This window comes from Leptopilina boulardi, unplaced genomic scaffold, assembly GCF_019393585.1.
Source record: "Leptopilina boulardi isolate dan_hultmark-lab unplaced genomic scaffold, ZJU_Lbou_2.1 LbouV2_208, whole genome shotgun sequence".
NCBI lineage: Eukaryota > Metazoa > Arthropoda > Insecta > Hymenoptera > Figitidae > Leptopilina > Leptopilina boulardi.
This window is the reverse complement of record NW_026137761.1, coordinates 1,881,630-1,903,484: the sequence shown is the minus strand read 5'-3', so window position 1 is coordinate 1,903,484 and position 21,855 is coordinate 1,881,630. Positions and strand designations below refer to the sequence as shown.

General features: G+C 25.8%; 3 protein-coding genes across 6 annotated transcripts; 1 reads left to right on the top strand and 2 right to left on the bottom strand.

Moving 5' to 3' along the window:
* Positions 1-2,244: 2,244 nt before the first annotated feature.
* LOC127278623 (glutamic acid-rich protein) lies at positions 2,245-11,724 on the bottom strand. 3 transcript variants are annotated; one of them, XR_007842516.1, is made up of 11 exons: positions 11,520-11,724; positions 9,359-9,403; positions 8,997-9,191; positions 8,341-8,682; positions 7,695-7,999; positions 7,233-7,302; positions 6,928-7,002; positions 5,839-6,096; positions 5,284-5,595; positions 4,478-4,569; positions 2,245-4,023 (listed from the first exon to the last, which is right to left on the bottom strand). XR_007842516.1 is itself a non-coding variant. In XM_051300425.1 (10 exons), the coding sequence occupies exons 1-10, from the start codon at positions 11,569-11,571 to the stop codon at positions 4,547-4,549; spliced, it is 1,677 nt and encodes a 558-aa protein (XP_051156382.1). In that variant the 5' UTR covers positions 11,572-11,724; the 3' UTR covers positions 2,245-4,546. The 3 variants fall into 3 exon arrangements, 2 of the variants coding, with proteins under 2 accessions (XP_051156382.1, XP_051156383.1); XM_051300425.1 differs by having other exon boundaries at positions 2,245-4,569; XM_051300426.1 differs by lacking the exon at positions 9,359-9,403 and having other exon boundaries at positions 2,245-4,569.
* Positions 11,725-11,851: 127 nt separating this feature from the next.
* LOC127278552 (translation initiation factor eIF-2B subunit delta) lies at positions 11,852-19,314 on the bottom strand. Of its 2 annotated transcripts, none has more exons than XM_051300315.1 (7): positions 19,114-19,314; positions 18,286-18,372; positions 14,458-15,819; positions 13,960-14,087; positions 13,250-13,427; positions 12,968-13,148; positions 11,852-12,276 (listed from the first exon to the last, which is right to left on the bottom strand). In XM_051300315.1, the coding sequence occupies exons 2-7, from the start codon at positions 18,295-18,297 to the stop codon at positions 12,068-12,070; spliced, it is 2,070 nt and encodes a 689-aa protein (XP_051156272.1). In that variant the 5' UTR covers positions 18,298-18,372; positions 19,114-19,314; the 3' UTR covers positions 11,852-12,067. The 2 variants fall into 2 exon arrangements, with proteins under 2 accessions (XP_051156272.1, XP_051156271.1); XM_051300314.1 differs by having other exon boundaries at positions 18,286-18,349.
* A 131-nt stretch (positions 19,315-19,445) lies between these two features.
* Positions 19,446-21,854, top strand: LOC127278554 (calmodulin-like protein 4). The gene is made up of 5 exons (XM_051300319.1): positions 19,446-19,608; positions 19,783-19,813; positions 20,797-20,928; positions 21,049-21,231; positions 21,306-21,854. Exons 1-5 carry the CDS (start codon positions 19,606-19,608, stop codon positions 21,404-21,406), a joined length of 450 nt encoding a protein of 149 aa, XP_051156276.1. The 5' UTR covers positions 19,446-19,605; the 3' UTR covers positions 21,407-21,854.
* Position 21,855: the final 1 nt, after the last annotated feature.

The following is a 21,855-nucleotide window of genomic DNA, read 5'->3' as shown; positions in this document are numbered from 1 at the left end:
ATATTTGGGGCAAAATTCCTCAACTGTTCCCACCCCAAAAATTAATTTCAGTCGATTCCTCTAAATTTCAACTTAACATAATTTCTATAAAACTTGTTCAATTACACTTTTGTTATAGGGTTTTCAAAAGGATTTTTTCTCTATTTTAAGAATGTAAAATCCAAATTTTAAAATTTTTCCTTTTAAAGCGTTTTTTCTTAAAATTTAAGGAAAAAATTCAATTTTCGATGCTTAACCCCTTCGCAGTGTAGGAAAAATAAAGCTTCAGTGCCCTTCAGTATGTGGGAAAATTTTTTTTTTTTAAATTGATATTAAAAAAAACCCGAAAATCTAAGAATACCCATTGACAAGTTTATTGTATTGTTAAAATAATGAAGTAAACTATCGATAATTTATCATATTTTGTGTCTACTTATTTTTTTTGAGATGCCTCTATAGTGGTCATGCACACTGGTAGCACGACATTTTTATGCCTCTATAGAGGTCAATAACAGTGAAGGGGTTTAAAAAAAAAATTTTTTTTTGTCTCAAAAAATGGTCAAATTTGACTTTTTTTACATAAAAAACTACAATTTTTTAAATTTAACCTTCAAAATCAGCTATTCCCATTTTTTCTTCTCCATGGTGTTAAAGTATACAAAATATGCTATTTTTGAGACAAAAAAAGATATTTTTTAAACGGCCTTAAGCATCGAAAATTGAATTTTTTCCTTAAATTTTAAAAAGAAACGCTTTCAAAGGAAAAATTTTAAAATTTGGATTTCATATTCTTAAAGTAGAGAAAATTCGAAAACTCTATAATAAAAGTGTAATTGAACAAGTTTTATAGAAATTATGTTAAGTTGAATTTTAGAGAAATCGACTGAGAGTTGAAATTTCGAACCCCTGTATCTTGAAAGCCCTTTGCTGTTGAGTCAAATCGTTTGGTGGTTGAATGTAGGTCCTCTAGGATTATACTTCAGGCAAGTGTCAACTCAATCCTGAGAAATTAATTGAACCGCCGGATCGTAGAAGGGCATACGCGTGAAATCCAGCGCTTTAAGGTATCACATCGGTAAAACCGTTTTCTATAAATTTTCTTGAAAATTTTACCATATGTTCTTATTATCATTCTTGACAAATTTGCAAAATATGAAGAATTTTCGCCGTACGAAATCAGAGATATTAGCAATCAAAGTTGCTTATTTTGCATGGGAGACGGGACTAATGTATGGGGGAGAAGTACATTTTCATAAATATCATCAGAAGTTTTCTATAAATTTTTTTCAAAAACTAATGTTGAATTCACGAATAAATTTGGAACTAAAATATACAAAGAAATTTATAATACCAAAAAGTAAAACTGTTATAAATTCTAAATGTTTAATCAAATTAGTTTAAAACCTTTTGGAAAAACTTTATTGAACTATTATAAACAATTCTTCCACTGGAAGTTTTTCCAATTCGAAAGTTCGTCACAGACTTTTTTCATTTGAAAGTATTAAATAATTTTTTTTGGCCTTTAACATAAATAAATTAATAAAAATGTTAGTTATTATTTTAATTTATTTATTGTTCATCTAACACTTTTGGGACACTTTGATGAGTAAATCCTCCAAATCTGAAGTCAAAAAGTCAAAAAACTTCGGATTTATGACGAGTTGAACATAAAATTGAATGAAATATTACGGTATAAAAAAATCAAGTTTTTTGCAATTATTTTGAAAACAATTCACTTTAAGAAAAAACTTTATTGAGAAAAAAGTTGCGTAATTTTATTCTCTACAAGGATATAGGTAATATTCAAAAATCAAAATTAAAAAATTTTTTTTTTTCATGTCAGGGGCCAACTGAAAGCGCTGGATTTCACGCGTATGCCCTTCTACGATCCGGCGGTTCAATTTTTGGGGTGGGATCACTGTTGAGGAATTTTGACTAAAAAATGTATCTAATCTATCGATTAATTCTACATTGGAGAATACATTGTCAATTATAGTAAACTGCCTCGTTGTCGGCAGAGTCATTTTTGTCAATTTTTTCGAAAAAACTGATTTCTTTCCTTTCTAGCTCGTAACCACAACTTCCAATCGGAATTGCTATATTTTTCCTGTAATCTTCACGTGAAAATACATGTGTGTACCAAATTTCAGCTCTCTATATCAAATACTGTAGCCGCCAGGGGGACGCAAGAGTCTTTTCATAAGGGTTCCGTCGGGAACTCTAAAAAGCCAAAAGAATTTAGGAATTTTTAATTAAATAAAAGAATACGAAACACATTGTTTTATTTTTATACATTAATCTAATGCTATGATTCGTAACATTAGGTAATAATTAGACAGAGTAGAGTTTTTTTTTTTTAGAATAAAATGTATAATACATATTAATTAGAATAAAGTGCTTTTTGGACTACGAACAAACATTTCATATATATATATGAGGCATTCTCTGAAAAAAAGCCATCCCCAAAAAAAGTTTTGGGATTGGCTTGATACTTTGGTAAATTGTCCTATATCAAAAGAAACAAAATCTCAACATATAAACTTATTTTTTTAAAAATTATAAGAAGTAGAGGGGATTAAAGTTCTGAGTTTTAAAACTTTATGGATTTTAATTTGTAAACATAGTTTTTTGTTGGGTTTTGCATGTACTTTTCAATGTCAAAAAAATGTTTAACCCTATTTTTTTCAAAATTAACTCTTATTTTTCATATTTAACCTCTTACCCTCCCTTAAAAATTTTGTTTTGTTTTTTGTTTTTTGAAATCTGATATTTTTTTCAACAAAACTACATATATGTAGTTTCAATCCATAAATTATTAAAAATTATAATGGGAATGTAAAATAAAACAGTAAATTAAACAATTATTAAATTAATAACTTCTTTTTAGATATTTAAAACAATATTTTGTAATAAAATTCGTACTTAAAGAAATTGCAAAAAAAATTTCATTCATTTGAACGTTCAAAACTTTTGGCTCATAAAAATGGGACCCAATTGACAAATTAAAATCCATAAAGTTTTGTAGAAGTTATACGGATTTGAAAATAACAGTGTTACCCTCTACTTTTTATAATTTTTTAAAAAATAAGTTTATATTTTGAGATTTTGTTACTTCCATATAGGACAACAATTTACCAAAGTATCAAACCAATCCCAAAACTATTTATTGGAGGTGGATTTTTTCAGAGAAGGCCTCATAAGTAGGTGATTCTTCAGAAACGAAACACTTTCTATTTCTTACTTAATAACTTAGCAAACATCATTTGAATTAGTTTCGAATTTGAAGAATATATTTGTTATTATGAAATTTATTAAATGCATTGTCCAGATAAAAATATTTTTTACGAAACAAATTAAAATACAATTTTTTATTGTAATAGTTTTAAATTATTTTGAAACATATTAAAAGAACATTTAATTTTCATAAATATTAAACAATATATTTTTCAATTCGTATTGTTTCTTCTTAATTTTTATAATCTATTTTTGAAATTGCTGATTATAAATCTGAACAAATTCTTTTAAAATTCTAAAATTTTGTCGATCAATTTAAATAATTCTATTTCCAAACCTCTGATATTTTAACCTCGGAAATGCTTGTAAATTTTAATTAATTTCTCAAAATCCTTTGAAAGTTTTTTACCATTATAAAATTTGGAATTTTCTCTTTCAAAACTGATAATAACGAAAGTGATTTTATTAAATAGAAGAAATATTTATTTGAAAATTTTCTTACATTTTGAAATAAAATGCCTCATCGCTCAAAATCGATTTTCTTTTTCTTTTTTACAACTGATGCCCAAACAGAAAGGTTTACTTTTTTTCTATAAGATATATGTATGAAAATCAGAGTGACAAATTTTAAAGTTACTAAAATTTATAATAAACATTAAAACTTATTATTATTATCTATAATTTAATGAACCTTAATTAATTACATAAACCAAATATATATTGCTATTTTTGTCTATTAAAAATCTATAACCAGATTGATAAGCAGCAACCCCAGAATTATTAAGAATTTATAAACCAAGTCAATTTAGGCTGAAAGTTTGTACAATCAATCGTTAGGGTGAATAGGACACGATTTTGTATTTTGGCTCTAGAAACTATACATTTAGGGGTGATTCTGCGATAAGAGATACCAATCCTTAAAATTTGTGCCAAGGCAAAAAAATTAGTATGTATGTTGTCTGACCAATCGCAATCAATTCGAATATTATCTTGAAAATAATGGATTGGTTTATTTTCGAGGGTAAGTCGCTATTTTATTTTAATAGTTACCAAACGACGGAAATGTTTTATTGTTTAATTGTTTTGTTTACAAATAAAAGAAAATGTTTATCGTATACAATATTCTAAATTACTAATAAACAATAATTATAATATCTCTATAAAAATCATTAAAATCCATTCAATTCTCTAAAAAAATGAGATTCTTCCAGGTACATTAAAGGTTCCTCTTATAGTAGAATCACCTATATCTGCATATATTTACTACATTTACGTTGAAGGATTAAACGATGCGAAAATTTTTTATTTAAGCTCAAATACTTTCAGAGATGGGTCATTTCATTTTATTACGTTCACCTGTTAAAATACAAAAAAGTACATATGTCAAACTTTTGAATGCTTAAGGGCAGGTCAAAGTCGATGCGATTTTCCCATTGAAGCTCTATGTAAAAATTGCATCGACTGTGATCTACCCTTAAATCAATTTTTAAACTATTTACTGTAAAAAATATTAGTTTGTTCCAAAAGTAAGTTTTTAAATTAAGCTTATTTAAAAGTCAAAAACTGTCAACTTTTTTGTAAAGTTGATATTTTTATTGGATTCCAAATTGAAGTTAGCTTTTCGTATTCTAATTTTGTTCAACATTTTTCCATTCTGTTTCCAAATTAGAATTTTTCCAATTAGAAAATCAATAAAAATATTAATCTTACAAAACTGTTTAAATTTGTAAATAACTTTAATTTTAAAAAAACATAGGGACAAATGCAACAATTTAAACAGCGAAACAGTTTACAAATGATTCGTTTTTCTTCAAAAGAAATATTTGCCTGAAAAATATGTTTAAAAAAACCTTCAAATAAAACACTAAGTATTTAATTGATGCCTTAGAATTTTATAATCTGTAAGCAGGTTACAGGTTTAACAACGCAATCGATTCTGTCAAAATAAAATGGAGTGACGCAGTTACTTATTCTAGCAACAATATTAATATTATTCCATTAGGAACGGATACAAAAAACATCTATTTTAAAATAGTTTTGCAAAAAAGATTTCTATGATATACTATTTACGTTTCCACCCTTTAATATTTTTTGGTTCTTCATCCTCTTCTTCTTCGTCATCGTCTTCTTCTTCTTCCTCCTCACATTCACTTCCTTCCGGAGTTGGCAATTTTCCATATTTAGCTTCTAATTTTGCCACCAATTCACTATCATCAATATTTTCTATTTCTTCCTCTTCTTCCTCCTCCTCTTCATCTTCTTCTTCTTCTTCTTCTTCTTCCTCATCATCAAGTTCTTCTGAATCTGTAATAATTTCGCCTTCCGATGACTCCTCGTATTCATCATCAAAAGCTAATTTCGTTTCAGTTTGACTCTTTGGCTCTGTAATGAAAATTTCAATTTATTTGCTAATTTTTAATTTGAATTATGTAATTAAAGCATTTTCGATATTTCTTTTGTATAAAAGGAAAATTTAATTTGCCAGTCTTTAGACTTTTTTCATTAATTTAAGGAAAGTGAACCGCTTACAGCAACATTCTGGTGATTGTTGTTTTCGATTTTCAAAAATATATACTTATTATTTGCCAAAGTGTTAAATACATAGAAATACTGATATTTACTCACCCTCTGTAGATTTTATCAGTTTTTCTGCTTGCAAATTAACAACTTTTTTAACAACTACATTCTCCATACTATCATCTGATCCAAAATTTTTGTACTTTGTTTTTATATCTTCATAATTTTGTACTTGTTTTCTACTTGTTGGTTCTTGTGACAACTTTTTGTTTGACGCTTGTTTAATGTGAGGAGAAGAAGAAAGATTAGAATGCCGATGAGATAAATCGTCGATTCCAATCAGTTTTTCCGGAATGTCATTGTCACCTAAAATATAATTACAATTTCATTTAAAGATTGCTTTTATAATAATTAAAAAATCGAATGATACTCTTTGGTCTCTATCTTCGTGAAAAATATGTCTTTGAGGGCACGAATTGTCATACTTTCCAAGAGAACAAAAAAAAATATTATTTTTCATTATTATGTTTATTGTTATGTTATTCAAAATGCGTTTTTATCAGAGGTTAAAAAAATATCTTAAAAACTGAAAAAATTACTAAAAAATGAAATATACTTGAGTGAAAAATTGATGACACTTACCTGCAAGAGATTATTGCTCTCTTTGAAGACGTTATTGAAATTGTTAGTTGAAGATGACAGCAGTCAACATGCTACATATTTGTTTGTTTACTTAGGCCCACTAAACACACGTTAATGAAACATCGAAGCACGACCAGGGAACAAATTTATTATTACATTTATTTTCAAGTCAAATAAATAGAAACCAAATTGATCATTTAGAAAAAAGAATAGGCAATTTCTTTTGTTATTAAATTGAAAAAAAATTGAAAAATGTTTAAATATTTTAACTATATGACGACAATGAAAGATGATAAAATATTAGTCTGTAAATTTCTCAAAGTGCAATATCTATATGTTGTAAAATAATTAGTAAATAACTTGGTATTTAATTTATTATACAAAATTCACTTTGTTAAAATTAAAAAGCACTAGATTATTTGGAAAAAGTAATGAAACATTGAAATTTTCATTTTAAATAATGCTAAATTTTTTTTTAAAAATGTACTGTTAAAACAATATTTTTTATGTAATGGAAAATAACCAAGTGTTAATTAAGTGATAATTTGATTTTACCGTTATTCCATCGTTTCACGAGAACAAAATGCGCAGCGATGGCAAGTGCAACACCAACTCCCAATTTTACTGCCACTGGAACCACCATATTAATTTCCCAAATTGCTTTTTTCTTTTCAATATGAAGCAAATTTTCAAATGATCTATACTCGAAAGAAGCCTTAAGATTAAAATAAAAAGTATAATAAAAAATAAATAACCCTAGAAATAAAACCTGGAGCAGGGAGGATCACATATAGTTTTAAAAAAAATTAAAAATACATATTACTTTTACATTATGAAATTTTTCTCTAAGAAAAACTTACCACTGGATGACTCTTCGTCTTCATCTTCTAGCTTTTCTCCATTATCCAAATCTGAATCGTTTTCATCAGGCTGAATTTAAAAAGTATAATTTTTTTTTAAAAGTAACTTTTTTAAGTAAAAATAGTAATAAAATACTTTAAATTAATATTTTCATGAGCCAAAAGTTCTGAACGTTCAAATGAACAAAATATTTTTTTCAATCTATAAATTATTAAAAATTATAATGTAAATGTAACATAAAATAGTAAATTAAAGAAATATTAAATTAATAACTTCTTTTTAGATATTTAAAACAATATTTTGTACTAAAATTCGTACTTAAAGAAGTTATAAAAAAAATTTTGTTCATTTGAACGTTCAAAATTTTTGGCTCATATATTTTCATAAAATTACAAAATAAATCATTTTCTTTGTTTATTTTCTTTAAATATTTTTAAATAATTTTTATTAATTATACGTACATCTTCTAAAGATTTAAGATTATCATTAGATAAACTGACTCCAGGTATTTCAACAAATTCATCAACAGGTTCATCAAGTAATTTTTCTTCCGAACCTTTTACATCTTCTAGACTTGGACTTTGTGACTCATTTTCTTCATCATTTAATATATCTTCTTCTTCTTCTTCTTCTTCTTCTTCTTCTTCTTCTTGGGTATTATCTTTTTCATCTTCACTATTATTTTCATCGAAATTTTCCTCCTCTTCGTAACCCTCATCATTATCCATTTCTTGATCTTCTTCACTGTTTAACATTTCACCCTCATCTATAAGATATTCGACTATTAAGAGAAAAGTTCAATAACATTTTGTTTTCTATTCAATATTATTTATTTAAATCTATATATTTTATTTATTATTCTAAAGAATAACTTAATTTTTCGGACTATTTTTAGAAAAGTCTTACAATTCTTAATGATAATTTTTTATTCACATTATCTTTATTATTTCTGTACATTTTTATTAAATTTTTACAGCTGTCGAAATTCAGCTTTTTTTCCGTGCGAAAAAACGAATTTTAAGATTTTTCTAAAAATAGGTCGCAACGACTTTAGGTGAAATATAATAATGGATAAGTAAACAACAAACATTTATCTATAGTGATTACCAGGTGAATTTGATGCTTCTTTATCTATTTCTTCACTTTCTTCATAATCAATTTCTTCTTCCTTCTCATCATCTTCATCTTCATCTTCTTCTTCATCCTCCTCTTCTTCCTCTTCTTCCTCTTCTTCTACAGATGAATCATCATCTTTATCAATTTCATCTTCATCTTCTTCCTGTGAATCTCTTTCATCACCCAGACCCTCATCTTCATCGTCATCCTCTTTAGATTCTTCTGCACTTTGATCTTCATGCTCTGTGTCATGATCATTATTCTGGAAAATTGATTCATCTACCCAACCATCGAAGATCATTGCCCATTTTGAACTAACAACTGGAGTATCAACTGGAAATTTTAAATCTCTTACTTATTTTATTATTTTTATACTGACGTATTTTTTTAAAATAACACTAATAGATTTCAATTTGAAGAAGAAAGTTTCGATTTTTATAACGAATCCAATCGTATTTTTCATAAAAAAAATAGATGGTGATTTTTTTAAACAAGAAGCAGTATAGGCCTAAATTATTTTTTATATTTTTATGTATATTTAAAAATTATTTAAATTTTACAAATATTATTGTATAATATAATGAAATTATTTATTCCACTTGAACTATAAATAAATGGAATATCCTACTATAAAATTTGAAACTTACCGTCAGTTGCTCCCCGATATTCAAAAATAATAATGCCAATTAATCCAATAAGGATAGCAGAGAGGGTAAAAAAAAAAATCCTTGCACACCAATGGCCACCTGTGCTACTTTCTTTATGAATATGTATTGTAAGATTTTCTATATTTTCAGATGGATTTATTAAAATTGGCGGTGGCGTACCAGTATCTTCTTCATCTAAAAAAAAGAAACAAAACAAAAAGCCAAGAAGTATACACTTATATATTAATAACATTATGCCCTAAAATTAAATTAATTATATTTTATTTTAATGGGGGGATGCTGTATTTTTGAAAGTGGCGTCGCTATAAAAAATTAAAAATATTTAAAATAACATATCATACCAAAACTTGAACCTCGTATCCTTTGAATAATATAATCTCCATCCGCTAAAAATTACGGAAAATAAATTGAAACGAAATATAAAATTTTAAAACGTTAAAAATAATTATTATTATTCTAATAATAACGTAGAATTAATAATGTTCAAACTATACAATTTTAATAAATAATAAACATTTATTATATAATTTATAAGTCACAAAAAAGAGGGAAATTCATTCTTAACTAGTTTTTTGTTGTAAAAAGTTATTTTTTGCAACACTAACCTTTAAAGTTAAATTTTACACACTGAAAAGTGTGTGTAAAGAAGCCTTTTTTTCAAACGGTGTGTAAAGTGATTCACTTTACGCACTGAAATTTCTCTCACATAATATAAGGATTATTTTAGACCATACAAAACCACAAAATTAAAAAAAGAACTTTACTTTTAAATTTATGCACTACTGCCTAATGATATTTTTCCTGATCTTCGATTGATTTATTTAATTCTATACAATCGAAATTATTCTAATAGCAAGTTGGAATTCTTCATAATAGGTACTAAACTTTAGAGGTGGGTGTTGCAAAAAATGTTGTATAATACACGAGCATAAATCTGATTATACGCACTTGTATCATAAATAACTATTTTAATTTATTATCAATACTTAAAAATCTAAGGAATACAAATTTATTGAATTTTATTTTTATAATTTAAAAGAAAATCTAATAGAATTTTATAAAATGTCAAAAATTTCGAGTGTCGTATAACTAAGTAAAATTGGTCAATATTTTAGGGAGTCATAGATGAAATTCCAACATATTTAAATTTCTTTTGCTAAGGAAAAACAATTATTTTTCTGGCATTTTTTTAGGAATTAAAATATTACCATATTAGGTATCAGAATTAAAGACAAATAATTTTTGACGATTTTAGAATTTAGAATTTTTTGAAAATCCATGCGAATGATCGTTTAGAATGACTAAAAAACGTATACCTATTAATAAAATAAAAATTTGAGGACAAAATTTCTATTTGTAAACATTTTAGCTGAAATAATTATGTTATCTTAAAATTAAATATAGCATAGGTATTAAAGTAGATGTGATGAAAAAAATAACATTTTAGCTGTTTTTTAAGAGAATATTTAAGCTGTTAAAGATGCAGAAGAATTCTATCTCTAATAATGTAATTATTTTTAAATTAGTCAAAATTTTTCAGAGAGTAAATATGTATATAATTTAACAGTTTTTGGTTATTTTATAATAATCGTTATAATTAATAAATAAAAAAATATATGTATTTTTAAATTCTTGACTGACAACTTAAAAATGCAGCAGGAATATACAATATGTGAAAATTTCACCGAGTTCCGGGAATTTGAAAAAAAAATTGTTCTAAAAATTACAAAGAATAAAAAAATTAAAAATATCATAGAGTTCCCAAATAATTCTGCTGATAAATGCTTTTAGAGTGGTTCATACAGTTTAATCTATTTTTGTGAAGCAAACCGGTGGTCAGTCTTAGCTTTTCAAGCTTAAGTTTTCTTACTTGAGCTATATTGCCAAACTATTATTTGACTTAATCTGTCATCGCTGTCAATATAAATTTCGAATTTTTAAATTACAAGAAAAACTTACCGAATTATTAATCTACATTTAAATGGACATTTAAATTGTTCCTTTGTACAATATTCAAATAGTTATTACTTAATGACAATTTTTATAATAATTATATTACATTCTATTATAAATAAATAAAATTTTATTATGGATAGAAAGAAAATTACTTGAGTTAATATTTAATAAAAGAATAATGTTAAAAAAATGACCGTAATATTTTATCGAACCATGAAAACTGTTTTCATTATTTTATTTATAGAATTCCAGACAATAAATAGAAAGTTGTGAAATAACATAATCTTTTTAAAAAAATGACTAGAACGTAATAAATGAATTTTTAATTTAAGTCGAAAAATAATATTAGATATATATATATATATATATATATATATATATATATATAGTGAATACAAGAATTGGAAAGAGCAAGTGTCAATTTAAAATACGCATTTTCGGAGACAGAAATTAGGAAAATAAGAATAGCTAAAAATATCTCGTAGGCAAGATATATTCGTGTTACGAAAGTTCATTACCAACTCAAACACATAATGTTAATCTTACCTTTTTTACGTCTTTTGTCTTTTCGCTTTCTAGGTTGAACATCCCCCGACATGTTTATTATTGTTTTTTAAATAAACTTATTATTTAACTTTAATTAATCACCAATTGTTTTTTTAAAAAATCACACTGTTAAGAGCGCAAGAACGTGCCTCGAAAATTTGATTTTGCGGTCAGCTCGAAAGATGCTGCCAACACTTGTGTTGGCCAACAAGAAAAATCTCTACTTGACTTAAGTATTCCCAGAAATCGAATTTAAAGTCACTAAGATTTTCACTAAAATTTAAAACTTTACAAAATGAAAATAATGAAGAAATTTAAAAATTAAAACAAAATTATTTCATAATTTTATAATAAAATAAACCTTTAATTATACGATTTAAAAATATTTTATTACAAAGAACAGAACACAATAATGTGTAACAACAATCACAGTTAGACAGACTTTCCAAAAAATCATCTAAATCTGAGATAATCAAACTATTGAAATTGATAATTACAAAAGCTGTTAGTAAGAAATTAGAAGTATTTGACGTGGATTTAATTAAAAACTATATTTCTGATGGTTTGATTCGTAGAATGACAGGGACACTGGATGGAGGTAAAATCGCTAATTCCGTAACAACAGCTGTGACTAAATCTGCAGGAGTCACGTCGTACGTTATATTGAGAAGATTCAATGATTTTTTCGTTTTCCAATTGGCAAGACAAGATTTTCTCGAATCACACAAAAATGTTTCCGTAAGAGCTTCCGAGTCTCCTAAAATTTATTTTTATTTAGAAAAGTATTTAAATATGTCTTTTTTTATTGTTTTATTTTACATCATGAGCTTCTTAACAATGAGAAGACTGCACTGGAATAACGATATATGGCCCATTTTAATAAAAATGAGATTATTATATGAAAACAAAACAAAAAAAAATATTTAAAGTTGACTATATATTTAAGCTTCTTTTGTAAACGTTTTTAATATCATTTTTTGAAATATTGAAAATTAAATTGAAATTTGTATTTATAATAATTACTCTTGTTACAGCGACTTTGTATTTAGATCTTTATTTTGGTGCAGTATTCAATTAATCTTTAGTAATAATAAATTTGTACTACATAGGTACAGTCAATAGAAAATATTACTATTTGTATTTATTATTGATAAAAAGTCGATAATATACCTAATTAAAAAATACTACTGGAATGTAACAGCTGGTAAGTCGCATTTTTTTCAATTCGAAAATAATAAAAAAATATCCTACACTTTAAACCCAATTTAAGAAAAAAAATTGAAAAGTTAATTCAAAAGAACATACTGAAAATATTGAATACACAAAAAAATTAATTTTTGTACTACGGAAAGTAGTCGTTGATTATAAATTTCTCTTTTCCCTAAAAAGCAATTTTAATTTAAGAAATGGGCTTAAAATTTGTATTATTGTTTTAAAATATACCATACCTAATTCATTATAAACGATAGCATCAGTTTGTGCTCTTTCACAGGATTTATGCGTCTCACAGGATACTAAAACTGGCACATTAAAGGCCTTAGCAATAAGTGCTACTTGTGCTGATCCAGCTCTGGACATCACTGATCCATTTGCTAAAATTGCATGTGCTCCCAAAAATACTTTGCTTACCTTTTAAAAGAAAGAATATATTACTTCAATTCAAATATATATTTCTTAAAATTCTATTTATTTATATCTATAGCTGAAACAATATTAATTATCAGACTGACCTTAGGCATTATAAAACTAAGTGCATGTATCAAAATATAACTGCATTCTATTCCATGTTTGACCAATCTCTTCAACATTTCTTTACCTTCTAACCAAGGTCTACCATCAACAACTACAACCTGAAATTGACGCCCAGCTGATTGAGCATCACATAATATTTTATGGATCAAAGATGAGCTGTAAAATTCAATAAATAATCTTATTTAGACATTATTACCAAAATATTTTTTGAATTTAGCTTTCGTTTAATAATGACCTCAAAAATGGCAAAGCACGTTCCAATTTTGTATAATTTGAGCTTAAATGGTCAAAAATGGCTATTTTGGACATATTTATTAATTTATTCTAGAAAACAATTTTTTTTCTTAATTTCCCATACAGGCATTCTATAAGCTTTAAAATCAATTTTTTAAATTTCTAAATGACTTTTTTTTAAAAAAAAGAGTTATGTACAGCACTGTTCAGATATATCTTTCCTTTTTAAAACTTTAAGTTAAAAAGTCTGTAAAAAACTGTAAGTCTAATGTTCCAAAAAATCTCTTATCTTTTTTCAGTACTTTTTTTAAGAAAATATGTTAATACGAAATATTCCATACTCAATATATATTTTGAACCGGCATTGAAAAAGACCACTTAACGCATCGCGATCGTTTAGTATGATGAAAATTCAACTTTACGGAATTTTAAAAAAATAACAATTTATACATACAATCCATATGTTAATATCACATCTCCATTCGTTATTTTAGTTTGGATTTTTATTGATATTGCTTTATCAGCCAATAATATTTGTTCTTGAATGTAAGTGTCTATAGCATTAATAAGTTTCACTTTTGCCTGAAAGATTTTAAAAACTTGCAATTAAATACATAAGTAGCAATTATACTAATTAATAAACAATTAAATTGTAATTGATAAGCAAAAATTTTTAATTCCACATGGGAATTTAAAAAAATCAATTATAAATTAAAATATTTTTAACAAGAAAAAAAAAATAAACTGCTAAAAAATGTATGTCTTTCTATCTATGTGAAAGTTTTTGTTCACACAACACGTTAGAGTAATAGAATTATTAAATAAAAACGTAATGATAATTAATTTTGTATCATTCTATAAATTAAATTTACATCTTTGATAATAGGAAAAAATTCCCCAGATTGTTAAAGATTTAAAAAGAAAATAATAAATGACAATAATTGCTATTTACTTCTTGGTCCGATATTGTAGCAGGCAACAAAGACATTTGCCATTTAAGATGTTTTAAGGCATTTTGCATTGATACAGCTGAGGGTCTGCAGTGATCAAGATAAACAGAGGATTCTTGTAAGCTAACTTCCAATCCTCGAGTAAAATCTGCTTGAGAAGGTCGTTCAAAATCTTCAACTAAGTGCTTAACAGCTTGAAGAAAAGCAACACATCTCGCATTACTTCCCACGATAATTTTGTTCGCATACTTCACACCCAGCTTTACTATTTCAGGATGAATTTTCGAACCTAAATCAGAAACATTACCTAACGCGATATCTCTTTCATGATGCAAATGTTTAAATAAATTTACTCCGTGTGAACTGTCTTTTGTTGTGACTGATTTCGGAGTAATCTTCTTAACTGGCTCAGAAACTTTTAACTGAGTTGTTGCTACTTTTGCTTGAGTTGGGTTTTGTTTCTTTTTGTCACCTTGTTCTTGTTTAGCAGCTCGCTGAGCTTCTTGTCTTGCTCTCCTCTCGGCACGTAACTGAGCTTTGCTCTTTTCCTCTGACACTTTCAGTATTTCCTTATTCGGAGGTGTTGTATCAGATTTTCCGAATTGAATTTTATCCAACTCATTCGTAATGTCATCTAATTCACTTTTTATTGACTCAAGATTAGATTTCGCCGAAGACTCTTTTAATGATTTTAATTCTTTAGGAATAACTTTAGTCTCTTTAGACTTTAATTTTGTTTCCTTAGAAATGGCATTGCTATCTGTAGATTGTAGTTTTTCATTACTAGTTTCTTTAGCAACTGTTGAACTACTACATTTGGCATCTACGGTTTTTTCTTTATTTTTATTCTTGGCAGCTAATTTCGCTGCTTTTTTTGCTTCACGCTCAGCTTTTATTTGTTCTCTACTTTTTTCTTCAGAATTCATCTTTTTTTCTGGTACCTTCTCACTGCAAGCAATAGGTATACTGTTCAACTTTGCAGCAATATCTTCTAGTGTTGAAAAAAAATCATCACTATAATCACTTTTTAAATTAGTTTCTCTTGTATTCGTAAATAAATATAATAGTTCTTGATTTATAATTTGGTCAGAGTGTTTTGTTTCTCTGGGTAGATTCTTATTTTCCAATTTTAAATGAGAATTTGACACTTGACCTAAATCATGTCTCTTAATAGCAGTTTGACTATCGGGAACAATTATATGTTTTTCGCTACTAACATTTTTCTCATTTTCTAATGATTTATTTTTTATTCCGTTTACTATCTCTTCATTATTTTCAGTAGCTATATGAGACTCAGCTGCTCTTCGGGCAATATTCAGCTTTTTTCGACGCAAATGTCTTGCTTTTGATTTCGTGATTTTTGTCTGAAACATAAATATAAGAAAAATACTAAAAAATTAAATTCAATCCAATACAGTATCAACATCAAAATTAATGTTGGGTATAATGTAGAACTCATAGTAATTTAAATAGTTAAATGTTTACATCATTAAATTACTCGTATAAAATAAATACCTTATTTGAATGTACATAAAAATTTGTCATCGTGTAAAACAAATAAACTATGAGTTCTGAAAATACTTTTAATAAATATTGAGATTAAAATTATTGCTCCAAGCTAAACAGGTAAGGTGAAAATAGAAAGCAATTTGTAAAATTCTTAACAGCATACTAAATTATTTTTAGGAAAAGAATGCACAACATAATAATTTAAGTGGAAGCATTAGAATTGGTTTATAAATTCTAAGATGATTAACATAATAATGCAAATGTTAATCTAGATTAAAAAAATAAATGTCTGCTTTGTACTATGTCGTTGGCACTTACTTTTGTAGAAAGCAAACATTTTATCTCAATTTTTTATTGCACATTACATATTAATTCATCGATGTCTTCACAGTTAATACATACGATATGTGCAAACCGCGAAAGCATTGATGAACATCAATGTACTTTTTATACATGAATAAATAGTATTGAAATGTTTTTTTACTCATAAAAATCATGCAATATAAAACATTGATTTAAATCACACATCTCTGATTATCTAAAATATATAGAATATTTAAATAGAAAAACAAAAACTTCAACTATATTAAAACAAGACAAAATAAATATTAGTTTCTTTTTGAGCATATAAAGTTCAATCGTAATAATAGTAAATAGAATGTATGCAATTATACAGCCCTGTAAAATTTCACTTATGTCTTTTACCAAAGAAAAAGGGGAGGGGGTTATTCTTGTAGATTTTTTCACGCAGAATCCGAATCTGACCTCCAAAATTTGCCATCACGTCGGGATTTTTTGTATTAGCTTAAAAGACCATAAAATCTCTATTTTGGACAATTTTGTAGATTTTTTTAGGGACAACAAAAATTTTTAACGAAGACACAAATAATTATTTGTGTTATAGTTTTATTATTAACACTTTTTATATACCTACCTCACCCTTCATAGTTTTATAAATATATATTTGACTAAACGACAAAAATTCAAATCTACATGACTTTTTTTAAGAAAAGAAAAATGGGTTTTAAAGCTTAAAAGTAGTACTATATGATGCAATTTGGAAAAATGAAAAAAAAAATTTTTGACCCCAAAAAATTCATAAAAATGGCCAAAATAGATATGTTTGGCCTTTTAAGCTAATATTCCAAAACATCCTGACATGATGAGACAAGAATCACCTCCCCCTTTTTTGTAACGGACATAAGTAAAAACTTGCAGACCGGTGTTATTAATTTATAAACTACTGTTAAAAACAACTATAATATTGTAATTAAAAACAGATGGACTAAGAGAAAAAACATTTTTAGTTAAAGTTGAGGATAATGAACAAATTAAAAATGCAAAGTTGAGCTGACAAAGAAAATTAATTATAGATGAGAGTTTAATAAACGTGCGTTATTAGCTCAATTTAATGAATGGAAATATTTTTCAATTTATTTTTATTGTTATTTTTAATACTACCATAATATAATTTCAATTATAATAACGCCAATCTCGAAAACTATGTTCTCTAGTAAAAATAATTATCGATAAAACCTTCTAAAGTTTTATTGGTTTAATTGGAAAAAATTACATATCATTTCAATCATAATTAAAATATAATTTAAGAATTTAATAATTTATTTCAAACAAAAAACAATATGAGATAAATGGAATTTTAAAAATTAGAACTAAAGGAGAATTTTGAAGGGAAAAGTAAGTTTAAAAAATTAAAGTATTAGAAAATGAAAAAAATCAAATAAAAAAAACTTTGAAAAGAAACTGAAAAAAAAAATAAATTTCGGAATTTAAAAAAAATTTTATTAATTGACTAGAAAATTGACCACTAGAAATTCAGTAAAATTTTTACAAACCATGCAAATAGATCACTATTCTGCTGCAATTTTTTTTTATATAAAAGGGTCATTTTTGCAATTAATTAATGCAATAAAATAGAAAATATTATTCTAGAATATAATAATTAGTCACAAACACTCAAGTTTTTATTTTCCTAATCCTAACCAGAAAGATTAAAATTCAAATTTGGAGTGAGGTAAGATAAAATAATATATGTATACTATATAACATAAATTGTTTTCTCGATAATTATACAATTAACTAATTGTCAATTAAACTTTTAATAAAACATATATTAAAATGATAAAATATAGGACAATATAAATTTTATCAAGTTTTCGTATAAAATTACAAAATTATGGAAAATAGTTTTTCATCACAAATATGAATAATAAAATATAAGTATAATAGAAATAAAAAATTTGAAATACTGTACTACATTTATAAATTTAATTACATAAATTGATAAATATTTCCTAAGATACCTGTTGCTCCATCTTGACTATACAACAATTACAGTCTGTTCGGATTTTGACAAACACTGTCCAGCTATGAAACAAAGCCCAAAATCTCTATAAAATTCATCATTTTAACGCATATTTCTTCTATAAATGAATTTTAAAATAAAATAAAACTCGTAAATTCTTTTTTCAATTTGATTTATATTGCTTGATATTTTATAAACTTATATTTCAGGGACCTTCACGGAAGTTTAATTGTATTTCTTTTTTTTCATGTGATGATGACGAAACAAAAGTCAACAAGCTGTTCTGTTTTGATAAAGATGCAAAACCAACGTGTATAATAAAGTGTCATTTTTAAAAGTGTATTACACACATCATCTGTGAGTACGAAATATAATGAATCATCAAGTACAGCGTGTTAAATTGAATTAAAATTAAATTTCTGTTTCAAGAAATAAACAAAGTTCACGTTTGATTCTGATATATCGGAATCAAAAATATAAACAAAACTTAATTTTTATTCATTTATTCGAATCAAATCTAAATAAAGTAAACTTTTGATTCTGATCTTGGACGTGATTTTAAATAAAATTATTTTTTAATTTTACTTTCTTTTTATGACGGTCCTTGATATATTACGCATATTTGAGGTTATATTAAAAAAAGTTTTAATTTTTCTAAATAATATATAGACATTTAAGGTAAATAATTATAGTGCCAGATTATGAGTAAATACTTTTTTCATATACGATTAATTTAAAAAAGAATATATAAATAACCTTGAATTCATATGATTTAAGAATTCTAACCTAACAATGATTTACGAAAAACATAATTATTTGTTCTTACCTAAAAAATTCCAATCATTAACTTGGAAATAAATCTGCGTACTATTATCTAAGCAGAATTTTCAACTTGATTGTAATCAGTTTTAATATTTCAACAAAAATTTTAACATATGTTTACATCAGTTTTTAGATTTACAAATTTCTTTTTCTTTTTTCACTCTTTTTTAATTTCGCTGTTCATGTAGTCACTTCAAGTCATAAAATAGATAAGACAGGTTATGTTTTTTTTTTTTTTTTTTTTTTTTTTATAAAACCTGAAGTAAACTACACACGTGTGTATATACATATAAAGGTGTTTTTATGTGTGTTATAATCGAGGTTTTCTACTTACCCATCTCTGGCCTGCTCGCCCTCATCTCGGCAGTTTGACAGCTGATCAAGTTGAATTCAGTTTAGTTTGACATTTGATACGTCAATTCACATTGAACATTGAATGTTAAAAGTTGTCCTTGTTTTTCAGAGTTAATAAAAATTTAAGTCCAAATTAACAAAAATGGTATTTATCTATTTCATCTATGGTCATGATAAATTTTTTTTTTCATTTAAATTTTTAAAAAATTTTCTTTATTCTGTTCCTAAACATGTAGCAATATTGCAGAAATGACCGCAATATTGATGAAATTTTAGATGGTGTAGAGGATCTAAAATATTCTTTTTTTTCTTCTTTTAGGCACGATATTTCCGAGAAGAAGATATTGATGGTAAGTTCAAGTAATTGAGTATAATTTTAATAAATATTTATGTCCAGTAGTCATATAGCACCATTATGTGCTACAATTTTATATTGCTTCCAATTTTTTTATTTTATTTTATATTGTATATTTCATTCAAAAATGTAATTGTTAGCTTTTTGAGATACTTTTAATACTTTATCAAACATTGTAAATAGGTATAAGATTGATTTTATTTTAATACTGGTAAATAAATTTTTATATTTTTTAAAACCAGACTTTCTCGTTCATTGAACCATAACAATATTTTTAAATCAAAATGGGGGATCCAATAGTGGATAAAAAAATGTTATTTCATTCAATTTCTTTAAAAATGTTAACTCCGGAGATTTTGTGTTTTTTAGGCTAATTACGAATTTATATTCATTTTTTTATGTTATAATAATATAATTATAAGTAATAATTACGAATTTGATGTCAGGTTTTGGTTATTCAAAATGTTGAATCCAATTATCTTATAAGCTTAATTTTTTTTTTTTTTAGTATTTTAAAGTTTCACTATCATGTATTAAAAGAAGTAGATTTTTGTTCTCTTTTAAAAATAAATTTTGAATGGATTTGCCTTTAGAATATTATTTGTTGTTGTTGTTAAAAACTTGTTGACCAGATGTTATTTATCGCCGACTTTTCAGCTATCTAATTTCTTATTAGAATTTCTCATCTTCAGAATTTATTCAATAAAAAGGATCAGAAATTTTTTTGTTTCAACACATTTTAAATATGAAGGTTTCAAGCCAAAAAGAGGAATCACATACACCTCTTTCTCTTATTTTAAAAATTTAAAAGTTATTTTTGTTAATAATAATAATAAAGCCCTAAAGATGACAACAAATAACATCTGGTCTACAATTATTAAACAACAACAACAACAACAAGAAATAATATCGTATTACTATAATATTTTTAAAATTGCACTATTTAATAATTGATTTATTGGTCTTTTGCTGTTTTAGAATTTAGGGAATGTTTCTATCTCTTTGCACGAAGTGGACAAATTCGTACTCTGGATGAATTGACCATTATTATGAGATCGTTAGGTCTCAGTCCTACGATTGCTGAATTGAACAAATATTTAAAAGACAAAGGTATTAAATCATTATTAAAATTAAACTATAAATTTCTAAAAAAAGAAAATATTTTAATTTCTACAATGTTTATAGATTAAAGAAATCTTTTTCAAAAAGTAAAATTACTTATATTTATAGGAGGAAAAATGTCTTTTGCTGACTTTTTGGAAGTGGTGCACCTTCAGACAAGAGCAGAGGATCTTCCAAAAGAAGTAATAGAAGCTTTTCGAGCTGCAGATACTTCGAGAACTGGAACCATACCAGCTCGTCAATTGGCACATATGTTGCTTCGCTGGGGAGAACGTCTCAGCAGTAAAGAAGGTGCTTCTTCACTTCTTCAATCAGGTATTCTAATATTTACACCTTTTAAAAAAACAATCGTTTCTTTTTTTTAGTTGAACAAATTTTTCGAGAGGCTAATGTTTCTCTTAATGGACATGTTAAATACGAGGATTTCGTAAAAATTGCCTGTGCACCAGTACCTGATTACTATTAACAAAGAAAATATTTAAAACGGGTTTGGGTATTTTATCATTTATCTTACGTGACAGGTTTTGAAGAAAGGTACTTAAGCAGTGATAGGTGATAATTAAACATAATTATAAAAAGGAACATTTATTCAATCTAAAACTCAGCGATTTTTTCAGCTTCGGTACCTTTCTTGCAGAGTGCGTCACATATATTTATTCCTTACATTCCAGAGAAAAGATGTAAATTTAATAATTATTTAGTGAGGAAAAGGGAGTTTTTTTTATACTTTTCATAACTTTTCGGGAATATTTGTAGTCATTTCAATTAAATTTTATACCTTTCTACCGAATTGTTGACGTTCATCGATCAAAAAAAAGTATTAAACATTCCTCTGTAAACTGAGTTTACAAATATTGTTACATTTAGTAAATAAAACATGTTTTATTATATAAAGATGGAATTTTTAAAAATAAT